Source organism: Anabrus simplex, chromosome 1, assembly GCF_040414725.1.
Source record: "Anabrus simplex isolate iqAnaSimp1 chromosome 1, ASM4041472v1, whole genome shotgun sequence".
Taxonomy (NCBI): domain Eukaryota; kingdom Metazoa; phylum Arthropoda; class Insecta; order Orthoptera; family Tettigoniidae; genus Anabrus; species Anabrus simplex.
Window position 1 is genome coordinate 369,896,649 of NC_090265.1, and position 13,963 is coordinate 369,910,611.

General features: G+C 35.0%; 1 protein-coding gene across 1 annotated transcript in view; it reads right to left on the bottom strand.

The window, feature by feature from the left end:
* Window positions 1-2,047: 2,047 nt before the first annotated feature.
* LOC136866209 (uncharacterized) overlaps window positions 2,048-13,963 on the bottom strand; it is a 52,124-nt gene continuing 40,208 nt past the window's right edge. The window contains exons 2-3 of the mRNA XM_067142986.2: window positions 5,432-5,554; window positions 2,048-2,495 (exon numbers count right to left, since the gene is read on the bottom strand). Coding sequence (XP_066999087.1) covers window positions 2,404-2,495; window positions 5,432-5,554 — 215 coding nt within the window. The 3' untranslated portion in view covers window positions 2,048-2,403. The remainder of the gene's footprint in view (window positions 2,496-5,431; window positions 5,555-13,963) is intronic.

The following is a 13,963-nucleotide window of genomic DNA, read 5'->3' on the forward strand; positions in this document are numbered from 1 at the left end:
TAACCATGAGATTTGTAACATGTAAAGACTAAATTGATGTCAGTAGGTAAGAAATTTGAGAGAACTGAATGTCAGATTGGTGATATAAAGCTGGAACAGGTAGATAATTTCAAATATTTAGGATGTGTATTCTCCCAGGATGGTAGTATAGAAATTGAGTTTGAATCAAGGTGCAGCAAAGTTAATGCAGTGAGCTCACAGTTGCGATCACAAGTATTCTGTAAGAAGGAAGTCAGCTCCCGGACAAAACTATCTTTACGTCGGTCTGTTTTCAGTCCAACTTTGCTTTGCAGGAGTGAAAGCTGGGTGGACTCAGGATGTCTTATTTCTAAATTAGAAGTAACAGATTTGAAAGTAACGAGAATGATTGCTGGTACAGACAGCTGGGAACAATAGCAGGAGGGTACTCAGAATGAGGAGATAAAGGCTAAGTTAGGAATGAACTCAATGGATGAAGCTGCAAGCATAAACTGGCTTCGGTGGTGGGGTCATGTGAGGTGAACGGAGGAGAATAGGTTACCCAGGAGAATAATGGACTCTGTTATGGAGGGACAACGAAATGAGGTCACAGCACCAGTTGCAAATAGAGGATTGTGGCAACGTTTAGTAAATTCATAGAGGCTTGCAGACTGAACGCTGTAAGGCATAATGGTTTATAGTTATGTATGTATGTAACATGGACCCACAGTTTGGTTTTCATCGAGGTGTGGGCACTCGAGATGTGATAGGTTACATTACAAACCTCACTGAACACTTGATGAACAGGAAAATTAGTCTCTATGTATACTTTGTAGATTATCAAAAGGCATTTGATAGAGTATCCTGGTATAAACTATTTCCTCTACTACGTAGGAGTAGAGTAGAATACCGTCTCTTTCATCTGGGACTTGCTCAACAGTCAAGAAGCTGTAATATCCTTCCAAGCAAGATTTTCAGTCCATTACTCATCAAGAAAGGGGTAAGACAGGTGTGTCTTCTCTCACCAACCCTCTTCAACGTTTTCATAGATTTGATGATGGAAGAAGCACTGGTGAGTACAAAGATAGAGTGAAAGTAAATAAAAAATTAATCACAATAATTTTGTTGATGATCAGACAACACTAGCAGGAAGTCAATCTTCTCTGCAGTCTATGATTAACAGAACTGCAAATACAATAAAGACAGAATGCACGACCATATCACAGACAACAATAATTTGTGTCTGAAGATTAATGATGTCATAGTAGAACAGAAAATAATTTAGGGTGGAAGATGTACAATTGAAATCAAGAGCAGAATTGCTTAAGCTAAGACTGTTTTAATGCAGAAGAGCAAATTGCTTAGCACCAACAAGCTCGGTATCTTCCTCTGTATGAGAATTCCACGTGCATTTGTCTAGACAGTTTTACTGCATGCCTCGGAAACCTCGACAATGAATAAGACTGACATCAAATGCCTGTTGGCTTATGAAATGTGGTGTTTCCAGTGAATGAGTAAAGTGACCTGGAGGGATAAGATCACAAACACAGAAGTTTTACGTCGAGTAAAATACTGTGGTGAAATTAATATGCAGAAGACTTCTTACATGGTGGGACGATACTAGACGCCATTCCCAGATAATGACAAGTATGGAAGACCAAGGATATCATTCCTGAGACAGGTCTTACAAGAAATCGGAGAAAGCAGCTATGTAGCAATGAAGAAATCGTGCAGCCTGGAATCACTTTGTTACAACAGATGAGTCCTTGGACTGAATACTTGATGATGATCTGGGTAAACATTAACTGTATTGGTTTTCGTGTAAATTCTCAGTCCATTCAACAATTTTTAAATCAGATGCATGTTAAAACCTGCTCTTGAATAAGTAGACATGCCAAAAATCTAAAAACCACTAAAATGGCCTTCAGCTGTCTTGAAATAAATTAATATCTCAAAAATATTCCAAAGAAATGAGTGTATAGACAGCAGACCACCTGTAGGTTTACTTACATATATTTAAGTGAAGTGATGAGTGTTTTATCCACCATCTAATTGTGTATTCATACTTTTGGTGCATGTAAAATATCCCTTTTAAAAAATAATTATTTTATTTGTAAATAAGGATAAATATTTACATAGCCTTTTGTTACATGTTAACATACAGTAAATATACAACATACTTATATTTTTACAAATGTAAAATTTATACATTTCTACCTCTGCTTCTGAAGAAATTGAACCTTGAATGTTGATCTCTCAAATTAGCATTGATATGTTCATAGCCATGACACTAGACCATTAACAGCTCCTGAAGACATGATCAATCTGATCATGTCCATTAGTGGGAAATATTTCTGTTACAAATTATGTTAGTTTCCATTAATTGGTTCTTCATGACATTCCACGCTATTGTCCTTTGTGTTAACGAGCTCAGTTACAAGTATCTTATAGTTGCACTTCATACTCTTCTTTTGTGATCTGCTTAATGTTGGTGATTTCATCTGTTCCATCTTTGGGTGAAGACTTCTTCTTAGTTGCTGAAATTGTAAAATAAAGAATATTAAAAAAAAGCCTGGTATACCTGTTACTATGGAATAGGAGTAGGCAACTAGGCATATTCCAAGATGTGACCCACCTTATGCCCAAGCTGCCAGGACTATCCAATCCACAGGTTATCCTTATACCATTATTAGAGTGAAAATTCTTACTCAGAATATGTGTAAACAAGGCTAGTAACCTACTTCACAGAAATGTAATGTCTAATTTTTTTTTTACCAAAGAAAAAATATTCAACAGATACCCACCAAAGAGAGAATATCCAACAAATAGCTGTCCCTGTTAGGGTATCAAACAGATCTGCCTCCTAATAACTCATGGGAGGCGACTATAAGAGATGTTTTATAATGTACATAATTAACCGATCTAAATGATGGTTTTAATTTACTACTACTATCTTTTAAAGCAACACAACAACCATCACTGACATTCCTAATAACATGGTTTGTCATCATTGAAGTTAATTTCATTTCATTAATCAATTTATGATTGTTTATTGTCATCAGATTATCTCTTAGCTGTGTAATCTTGCTATATTGAACCCTGTATGGTTCCACTGTTCGTGATCCAGTACAACAACCTTGCCAACAAATAAAGAGACAGTGGCTATCCTGGGTTAATCCCCAGTTTCCCTATAGGAATCTAATTCAGATTGCAGTATTTTTCATGTAACTTCAATAATTTTACAGCTTCCCTTTTGAACATGTCCTGTGTCATACAACGGCAACATTTGCTCAAAAACTAGTCATTATTAATATTTTAAGAGTTCCAAATCTTGTATAATTTAATACTGGAAGCTTTTATGCCATTGTCTTCAGTTTGGACTGAAATGCAGAAGATATCTATAAAATAAAAGATTATTTTAAACAAATAACACTGTTCTACAAAGGTTATATTTCTGGGATGAAAATATGTAATTCTAAAGGAATTTACATCGCTAAATTCGAATCTGAAATCAGAATTGCATGTTCAGCGAGTTTTCCATTAATCTGAACATATATATCATGTGGTATCATTGTTTGCAGCAAATGTGGTACTTTTATTTTTAGAAAATTAAATAGTTGGCAACATTAACTTCACTATTTCTGATTCTTTTTCAGACATTGATGTTATTGTTCAGATGCTGTGGCAAAATCACAGTGAGAATGCAACAATTTCTACCAATTTAAAATTTATTTATTTGGCTTCTTCAGATATATCAATTGAGTTGACCTCTTCCATTACCTTGGCAACATTGTAACTCGAGATGGCCGTTGCTCATATGAAATCACCAGTAGGATTCAGCAAGGAGCTCATTTGTATCATCAAGTCAGGAACCTCCCCTGGGACAGCCAAATTCTTTTAATATCTAAGTAAACTTTGTATCAGGCCTACGGTCTGGAAACTTGCACCACCAACACAAGGACTAACAGCAGACCTCAGGCTGTGGAAATTAAATTCTTGAGGTCAGTGCTGCAGAAAACGAGACGAGTTAAGATACAAAATGAAAAGGTCCGTACCGGGCGAGTTGGCCGTACGCGTAGAGGCGCGCGGCTGTGAGCTTGCATCCGGGAGATAGTAGGTTCGTATCCCACTATCGGCAGCCCTGAAGGTGGTTTTCCGTGGTTTCCCATTTTCACACCAGGCAAATGCTGGGGCTGTACCTTAATTAAGGCCACGGCCGCTTCCTTCCAACTCCTAGGCCTTTCCTATCCCATCGTCGCCATAAGATCTATCTGTGTCGGTGCGACGTAAAGCCCCTAGCAGAAAAAAAAAAAAAAGGTCCGCAAAGACGTCCAAGTAAAACCACTCAATGAAATTCTAGCACGAATGGTTTGACAAAGATCTGTAGGAAAGCGACCTAGGGGAAGAACAAGGACACGATGGATCTCCCAAATTAAAGATGATCTGTAAGGAAGAGGAAGTGTGTAAAGTTGAAGAAGAAATAGAAGTAGTGTACTTGCGTAGACACAAGTGGAGAGCGCTATTGCACCGCACCCTGGAAACTGGAGACGGTTAAATGATGATGAGGAGAAGGATTCTCCTCTTTTGTATTTCTATCCAGTATGTTCTATCCAATTGCTGGAGTACCATTCAGGACAAGAAAGCGGAAGAAATAAGACATGAAATTTTGTGGTGGCAAATTTCTGACAAAGAAAAGCGAGCCTGGGTATGTTTCAAGAAAGTAACTCAAAACTTCCTTGGAAGTAGAAGAGACCCTAAGTATAAAGAGGTCATGAAAGAAATGATCAAAGCTTATAAAGATTTAGGATGCAATATGTCCTTGACTCACATCGATACTACTTCCCAGAAAGTTACCATATATTGATGTATCAGGTGAGCATGGAGAAAGTTTTCATCAAGGCATAGCTACCAGGGAGAAATGGTATGAAGGGAAATGGATGCCCACAGTGTTAGCCAATTATTGCTGGAGTATAATTCGGGACAAGAAGGATGCTCAACACAAAAGGAAGAAATAAGACATGAAACTTTGTGGTGGAAAATTTCTGTCCATATTTTCCATTTTTGATAAACATTTATAAACATTCCTGTGAATGACTGTTAAAAAGTTAGAACATTATGTGAGCACTTCAACTATCACCTTCTGTTACTATCCTAATGTTTAGAACCCCCTTAATTGAATTGCTGTCAGTATGTCTATGACTCTAAATTAAAGCTCTATATATATAATGATATGAGGATATTAAAAGAAATTAAAAATTGGATTACTCCTAAACTGTCCTTGATATATGGAAACTAAAACCAGATTTGAATTCAGAGTTAAAATGTCTATGAAAATCACACATCTTTCCTCCAGAAATAGGACTTCTTTGCAGTATAGTGTAATTTACAGTATTTCATAAACAAAAATATATCTACTTCTTAAAAATCTCACTGAGAGTTAGGATATTACTTTCTGAATTTCTGGTCTTCTTACCGGTTATCAATTTAGTAGGCTCATCAGGTTTTCCATCCTTATCATTCTTTTTACCCACTCCAAGGCTGGCACTCACTTTATATACTGGTAGTGGTATTACTGTCGAGGACACAGGTACCATAACTGTAAAGGAAGATTAATCATGATCTTGATTGTCAAATTAAATTATCAAGAGATACACATTACTGTAGAATTTTTCTATCAAGAGGTTAAATTTATATATTACAAGGAATTAGGGTTACTCCAAGGTTGCTAAAATCATCACAAATTTTCTTTTTTAATATAAGAATTTCTTTACTTGATATCACGTATAAGATACTGTCTAGAATTATCCTAACAAGAATTCAGGAACAACACGACCAAGAACTTGGAGAATATCAGGGAGGATTTCTACCTGGAAGAAGCTGTCCAGGTCAAATCATGAGTCTTAAGTGGATCATGAAACATCAAAGAGTGAGAAACAAAATGTTAGTCACCACTTTTATTGACTTCAAGAAAGCATATGACAGCATTGTGAGTCATTGCTTAAAATCATGAAGGAATTTGGATTACACCAGAAACTTATCAACCTTATTGGAATTACCATTAAGAACACTAAATCAAAAGTTAAATTCAGAGGGGAGTTGTCTGAATCATTTGAAATCCACACTGGACTTCGACAGGGTGACATTCTCTCACCTTTACTATTTAACTGCACACTGGAGAAAATCATGCGAGAGTGGACTATGAAATGCCAACCAAACATCAAGATTGGCAAAAATATCAAACTCAATTGCCTGGCATTTGCAGATGACCTTGCGCTGCTCGCAAATATTGTGGAAGAGGCTAAACACCAAATTGAAGAACTGGAAAAAATAGCAATAAAAGTCGGACTACAATCTCATTTGAAAAGACGGAAATGATGCCATCCTTCAAGGTTGAAACACAAACTATCACACTGAGTAATAACAAACAAATTAAGATTGTAAATAAATTCAAGTATCTTGGGGAGATTATTAATTGGAACTTAAATGAGAACGTATCAGTAGTAAACAGAACAACTAAAATGAAACAAGCACAACGTATCACTTGGCCAACCTAAAAAAAGAAATCTCTCTCGATAAATGCAAAATTCAAACATTACAACTCCGTTATTAAACCTGAAGCAATCTATACTAGAGAAACACTATTCAATTTGAACACCAAATCAACAACAGATAAATTACAGAAGACAGAAAGAAGAATCCTTAGAACAATCATAAACAAAAAACACCAAGTAGATGGACAATGGTGATTATTACCTAATGAAGTTATATACCAGGAAACTGTCAATAATACACAAAATGCAGAAAAGGAGGGTTGCATTTTTCTGCCACATATCAAGACTATCAGAAATCGGGGTACTGAAACATCTTTTCAACTACTCTTGGAAAAGTAAAACCAAGAAAAAATTGGTTCAAAGAAGTCCAAGATGATTTAGATGAGTTAGGCTTGACAGTGCAGCAAATTGAAGAGAAAAGGATCCTGAGAAACAAAGACTTGAGACTTAAACTAAAAACTTTTACACACAAACAGGGGGAATACTTTCTACACAATGTAAGGAACTTGGTGTGGAACAGAGAAGTCCCTATGAAATGTAAAGAGATCATGTACAAGATGTGCTATACCTTATATTAACGTGTGCATCAGAGACTCGGACATCACACCAGGCAAATGCTGGTGCTGTACCTTAATTAAGGCCATGGCCGCTTCCTTCCCACTCCTAGGCCTTTCCTATCCCATAAGACCTATCTTGTGTCGTGTTGTCTGTGTCAGTCGACATAAAGCAAATTGTAAAAAAAAGCAAAGGAGACTTGGACATTGACAGCAAGAGATGACAGTAAAATTCAGGCCAGTTAGGTGAAGTTCCTGAGAAATATGGTAGGAAAGAGAAGGAGAGACAGAGTAAATGTTGAGGTCACAAAAGAGATAGAAGTAGAAAAACTGAGTTATAGGATGGAGAAGAATAAATTAAGATGGTTTGGACATGTTATGAGGATGGAAGAGGGAAGGAGGCTAAGAAAGAGGGCAAGAGGAAGGCTCAGAGCAAGATGGATAGACTCTGTCAAGAACAGTATAAGAAAAAGAAGACTGGACTGGAATATAGTACTGCGGAGGAGTGGTGAAAGGAGAGGCAACGGTGGAGAAATACCATCAACAGCCCGAGCTGGCAGGAACTGTACAGGGGGAACTGAAAATAATGATGAAACATGATGTTATCTAATACTGGAAAGATATTTGACAGATTTTGATACTAGACCCTCTGAATACCAAATAAAAATGCTACACTTGCCAATAATGCAGGAATTGAGAAAAGCACCCCCCCCCCCCTTTTTTTTTTTTTTCATACTCAAGCAATAAGGAGAAGGTGGTAGTTTTTCATGTTGGTATAGCCTAAACATAGTTGGGGTTGTGTGGGATCTGGTTAATACAGCAGGGAGAAGTATAAGGAAGCAGAGATTGTTATCAATGGAATACTGTTTAGGAGGTATACTGACTGGAAGGTGATAAGGGATTTAAATTACTGTGGAGTGGGTATGTGGGAAACTGGGAGTGAGATTTGTAGATCCTAATGGGTTCTTTACTTGTTTTCAACTTTTGTACCTTATTGTAAATATCTTTGTTATGTATAAATTTTAATATTTCATTTGCATTAGTCACCTCCTCTAGCTGGACATTATCTTTGTAACAAACAATCTCTACATAGTGCTGACTGAATACTTCTGCCTTCTGTAAATCCTCACATGCACTCCCCTTGTACATTAATGATTCCTGGAATGCCCTTGTTGGAACCTGTTTCTGCCTTAAAGTAAGTAAGTAAGTAAGTAAGTAAGTAAGTAAGTAAGTAAGTAAGTAAGTAAGTAAGTAAGTAAGTAAGTAAGTAAGTAAGTAAGTAAGTAAGTAAGTAAGTAAGTAAGTAAGTAAGTAAGTAAGTAAGTAAGTAAGTAAGTAAGTAAGTAAGTAAGTAAGTAAGTAAGTAAGTAAGTAAGTAAGTAAGTAAGTAAGTAAGTAAGTAAGTAAGTAAGTAAGTAAGTAAGTAAGTAAGTAAGTAAGTAAGTAAGTAAGTAAGTAAGTAAGTAAGTAAGTAAGTAAGTAAGTAAGTAAGTAAGTAAGTAAGTAAGTAAGTAAGTAAGTAAGTAAGTAAGTAAGTAAGTAAGTAAGTAAGTAAGTAAGTAAGTAAGTAAGTAAGTAAGTAAGTAAGTAAGTAAGTAAGTAAGTAAGTAAGTAAGTAAGTAAGTAAGTAAGTAAGTAAGTAAGTAAGTAAGTAAGTAAGTAAGTAAGTAAGTAAGTAAGTAAGTAAGTAAGTAAGTAAGTAAGTAAGTAAGTAAGTAAGTAAGTAAGTAAGTAAGTAAGTAAGTAAGTAAGTAAGTAAGTAAGTAAGTAAGTAAGTAAGTAAGTAAGTAAGTAAGTAAGTAAGTAAGTAAGTAAGTAAGTAAGTAAGTAAGTAAGTAAGTAAGTAAGTAAGTAAGTAAGTAAGTAAGTAAGTAAGTAAGTAAGTAAGTAAGTAAGTAAGTAAGTAAGTAAGTAAGTAAGTAAGTAAGTAAGTAAGTAAGTAAGTAAGTAAGTAAGTAAGTAAGTAAGTAAGTAAGTAAGTAAGTAAGTAAGTAAGTAAGTAAGTAAGTAAGTAAGTAAGTAAGTAAGTAAGTAAGTAAGTAAGTAAGTAAGTAAGTAAGTAAGTAAGTAAGTAAGTAAGTAAGTAAGTAAGTAAGTAAGTAAGTAAGTAAGTAAGTAAGTAAGTAAGTAAGTAAGTAAGTAAGTAAGTAAGTAAGTAAGTAAGTAAGTAAGTAAGTAAGTAAGTAAGTAAGTAAGTAAGTAAGTAAGTAAGTAAGTAAGTAAGTAAGTAAGTAAGTAAGTAAGTAAGTAAGTAAGTAAGTAAGTAAGTAAGTAAGTAAGTAAGTAAGTAAGTAAGTAAGTAAGTAAGTAAGTAAGTAAGTAAGTAAGTAAGTAAGTAAGTAAGTAAGTAAGTAAGTAAGTAAGTAAGTAAGTAAGTAAGTAAGTAAGTAAGTAAGTAAGTAAGTAAGTAAGTAAGTAAGTAAGTAAGTAAGTAAGTAAGTAAGTAAGTAAGTAAGTAAGTAAGTAAGTAAGTAAGTAAGTAAGTAAGTAAGTAAGTAAGTAAGTAAGTAAGTAAGTAAGTAAGTAAGTAAGTAAGTAAGTAAGTAAGTAAGTAAGTAAGTAAGTAAGTAAGTAAGTAAGTAAGTAAGTAAGTAAGTAAGTAAGTAAGTAAGTAAGTAAGTAAGTAAGTAAGTAAGTAAGTAAGTAAGTAAGTAAGTAAGTAAGTAAGTAAGTAAGTAAGTAAGTAAGTAAGTAAGTAAGTAAGTAAGTAAGTAAGTAAGTAAGTAAGTAAGTAAGTAAGTAAGTAAGTAAGTAAGTAAGTAAGTAAGTAAGTAAGTAAGTAAGTAAGTAAGTAAGTAAGTAAGTAAGTAAGTAAGTAAGTAAGTAAGTAAGTAAGTAAGTAAGTAAGTAAGTAAGTAAGTAAGTAAGTAAGTAAGTAAGTAAGTAAGTAAGTAAGTAAGTAAGTAAGTAAGTAAGTAAGTAAGTAAGTAAGTAAGTAAGTAAGTAAGTAAGTAAGTAAGTAAGTAAGTAAGTAAGTAAGTAAGTAAGTAAGTAAGTAAGTAAGTAAGTAAGTAAGTAAGTAAGTAAGTAAGTAAGTAAGTAAGTAAGTAAGTAAGTAAGTAAGTAAGTAAGTAAGTAAGTAAGTAAGTAAGTAAGTAAGTAAGTAAGTAAGTAAGTAAGTAAGTAAGTAAGTAAGTAAGTAAGTAAGTAAGTAAGTAAGTAAGTAAGTAAGTAAGTAAGTAAGTAAGTAAGTAAGTAAGTAAGTAAGTAAGTAAGTAAGTAAGTAAGTAAGTAAGTAAGTAAGTAAGTAAGTAAGTAAGTAAGTAAGTAAGTAAGTAAGTAAGTAAGTAAGTAAGTAAGTAAGTAAGTAAGTAAGTAAGTAAGTAAGTAAGTAAGTAAGTAAGTAAGTAAGTAAGTAAGTAAGTAAGTAAGTAAGTAAGTAAGTAAGTAAGTAAGTAAGTAAGTAAGTAAGTAAGTAAGTAAGTAAGTAAGTAAGTAAGTAAGTAAGTAAGTAAGTAAGTAAGTAAGTAAGTAAGTAAGTAAGTAAGTAAGTAAGTAAGTAAGTAAGTAAGTAAGTAAGTAAGTAAGTAAGTAAGTAAGTAAGTAAGTAAGTAAGTAAGTAAGTAAGTAAGTAAGTAAGTAAGTAAGTAAGTAAGTAAGTAAGTAAGTAAGTAAGTAAGTAAGTAAGTAAGTAAGTAAGTAAGTAAGTAAGTAAGTAAGTAAGTAAGTAAGTAAGTAAGTAAGTAAGTAAGTAAGTAAGTAAGTAAGTAAGTAAGTAAGTAAGTAAGTAAGTAAGTAAGTAAGTAAGTAAGTAAGTAAGTAAGTAAGTAAGTAAGTAAGTAAGTAAGTAAGTAAGTAAGTAAGTAAGTAAGTAAGTAAGTCAGCGATTCTGCTGGTGTGGGATCCTCAACAGCTCTGCCATCAGCTGTCATAGATGGCCTAGGCATCACTGAAGAGGCATACTAGGGAAATGAGGAGTGAGGTAGTTTCCCGTTGCTTTCCTCACCGAGCCAGAGTTGTTATTACATATCAGTCTGCCAAGCCCACTGAAATGCATACACCAACCGACCCTATGAGCAACATTTTCACACCATTCATAGCAGGGACTAGCTGCATAAGGATTGGCATTACTAGCATCGCTCATACCTCAGTCACTTTCATATTGTCAAAGCCAAGGATAAGAAAGAGACAGATCTATGAAAGTAACAAAATTGCTCTAGCCTATACCAGAAGACATAGTGCAGTGTAAACACTAGGTCCTACCAGCAAAGGCATGCCTTAAAGTACCTTTAACATATCCTTCCATTTAACACTAAAATTCATATGACTGTCTATTAAGCTTATCATGTTAACCTTACCTGACTTCTTCGCTTACTTCCACAACCATTTCTAATTCTATTTACCAAGCTTAATAGTAGCAGTCGCTTAAGTGTGGCCAGTATCCAGTATTCGGGAGATAGTGGGTTTGAATCCCACTATCGGCAGCCCTGAAGATGGTTTTCCATGAATTCTCAATTTCACACCAGGCAAATGTGTGCGGGCATGGCCGCTTCCTATCCACTCCTAGCCCTTGCCTGTTCCATCTTCGCCATAAAACCTATCTGTGTCAGTGCAACGTAAAGCAAATTGTAAAAAATCTCTATACCGTACGGCTGACTCACTCACTGACTGACATTAAAGATTGACTACCTCTAGGTAGGTAGAAACTTGAAATTTAGCAAAGTTATAGCTATTAGCCTGCAAGCTATGGAGAAGTTACAAATTTTTAATTTTTACTCTCGTCCGCCCAAACAAAATGGCGAATGCTGTGTTGCAATGTGATAGAAGATTAAAATTTGGCACAGTAATAGCTCTTGGCCTGTAACTGACGGAGAAATTCAAAGATTTCCAAATATCTCACATTTTACCACTGAAAAATGTCATAATTCTGAGGAAACTTTAACGACGGTGCAGACCTTCGTTTCGAGGTATTTTGTGGTGAACAGGCCCCGATTTACAAATGGGCGGACTGGGCATTTGCCCAGGGCGCCAGTTTTTGAAGGGCGGCGGCCGACGGATCGAGTAATTATGGCCTGCGTGAATTACGTCTTAAATTCATTACATTCAAATTATTTTTAAATTCCTCAAATTATTCCAATTATTTTATTAGACTATATAAATCACTTCAAAATATTCTAACTTTAAAACCTGAATTTAGTCTATATATTTACATTTTATGAAGAAAACGTGTCTTATTTCTCAAATTATTTACTTACATACAACCTATCAAACTGAACCAACGGCTTTTTAAATAAAAATTAAAACAGCCTCATTCTAATTTGGCTCTTATCTTTATTTGGCTTGATAACTTTAATTATGAGAACTGTATTTGCATAATGTGTTGTTTTAAAACTCATAATCTTGAAAACTGTAATATTTAATTTGTAAACAATTATTTTTTAGAACGAGCAGAGGGGCGGGCGGCTAAATATTGTTTGCCCAGGGCGCTAACTGCTTGAAATCGGGACCTGGTGGTGAAACGGTAATTCCTGGCAAAAACGGATAGAACTTTTGCTGTACCTATAAAATGAAGAGGTCTACAACTTCGGTCCTATGACTTTTTGTCATATCTCGACTCCTCCTACTTTAGATTGAGATGCATTTTCTCATTTTGGGTTAATTTTTTTCTCTTTCATACATTTTTTCACCGTTTGAAATGCTCATAAGACAGGTAGAATCGTGAAACTCTACAGGCCCCTTGCCACATACATTGGCCATACGTAAACCAACTTTCATTATTCTAGCTGCCGTCATTGTGTGGAAAATGGAAGGAATAATAAATAGGAAACACTACTCAAATTTCAGCCTAATGTAAGCTTCTAAAGCAGTCTAAAGTGTGTCCGATTGTGATATGTTAAATGTAAAAGAACCAAATTGCAGATTGTTTCGTGGTCGATACGCCTGACATGATTCAAGACTGTAGCTGTCTGCTAAATTGGGAAAAATAATTGTTCAACTTGTGACATTTACAAAATTTGACATGAATCGAAACTTTCACCTCTATCAATGGTATAAATAGCCGATATACGACAAAATGTGTTAGGATCAAAAATGTAGACCACTAAAATGGATGTCTGATGCCGCAATCCGTTTGTTTATACGAGGCACTCTTCCGCCACAGTAAATTTCCAAACAAAAGTCTGCACTTATACGGTAAATGTGCACATCCCCAATCCATCAGGCCTATCTCTGTAATAGGCCTATAAAACCATAGGCCTACAGCTGACTGACTCACTCACTGACATTAAAGATTGATGACTTCTAGATGAGGTAGAAACTTGAAAGTTGGCCAGAGTTATAGCTATTAGCCTGTAAGCTACGGAAAAGTTCTAATAAGTACAAACTTTTATTCCCCGCCCTCCAATACAAAATGGCGGGCGCTATATTGCAATGCAATAGGAAATTAAAATTGGGTTACTTCTATCTCTTAGCCTACCAGGTTTCAAGACTACAGCTGTCCATTGGGCGAGGAAAACAATTTCTCATCTTGAGAGAAACGTACATAATTTGCACCAGGTCTATCTTTGCTATAAATCGGGAATATATGAGAAAATATTACTATAGTACGAAACTTTAGGCGAATAAATGGGCAGTCTAGTGACGCAATTGGTTTCTTGGTATGATGTACCATTTCGTCACAGTAATTTTCCAAATGACCGCTTCTAACGTAGAGGATTATAACTCTATTTCTTTCCAACCATCACCTCCATCTTTTTTTTTTTCTTAATGCTATTTGTTTGGGGAATCAACCAATGTGGATCTTTTGCCCCTATCACCTCCATCTTAGTCACTTTATGTCTCTATTATAATATAGCAGGTCTTTACTATTCCTTACCGCTTTTAAAGGTACATGCCTGTTTTCACCCTCCTCAACAACTGCTTCAAGTCCATCCTACAGGCTGTTTACATTTTTATTTACCA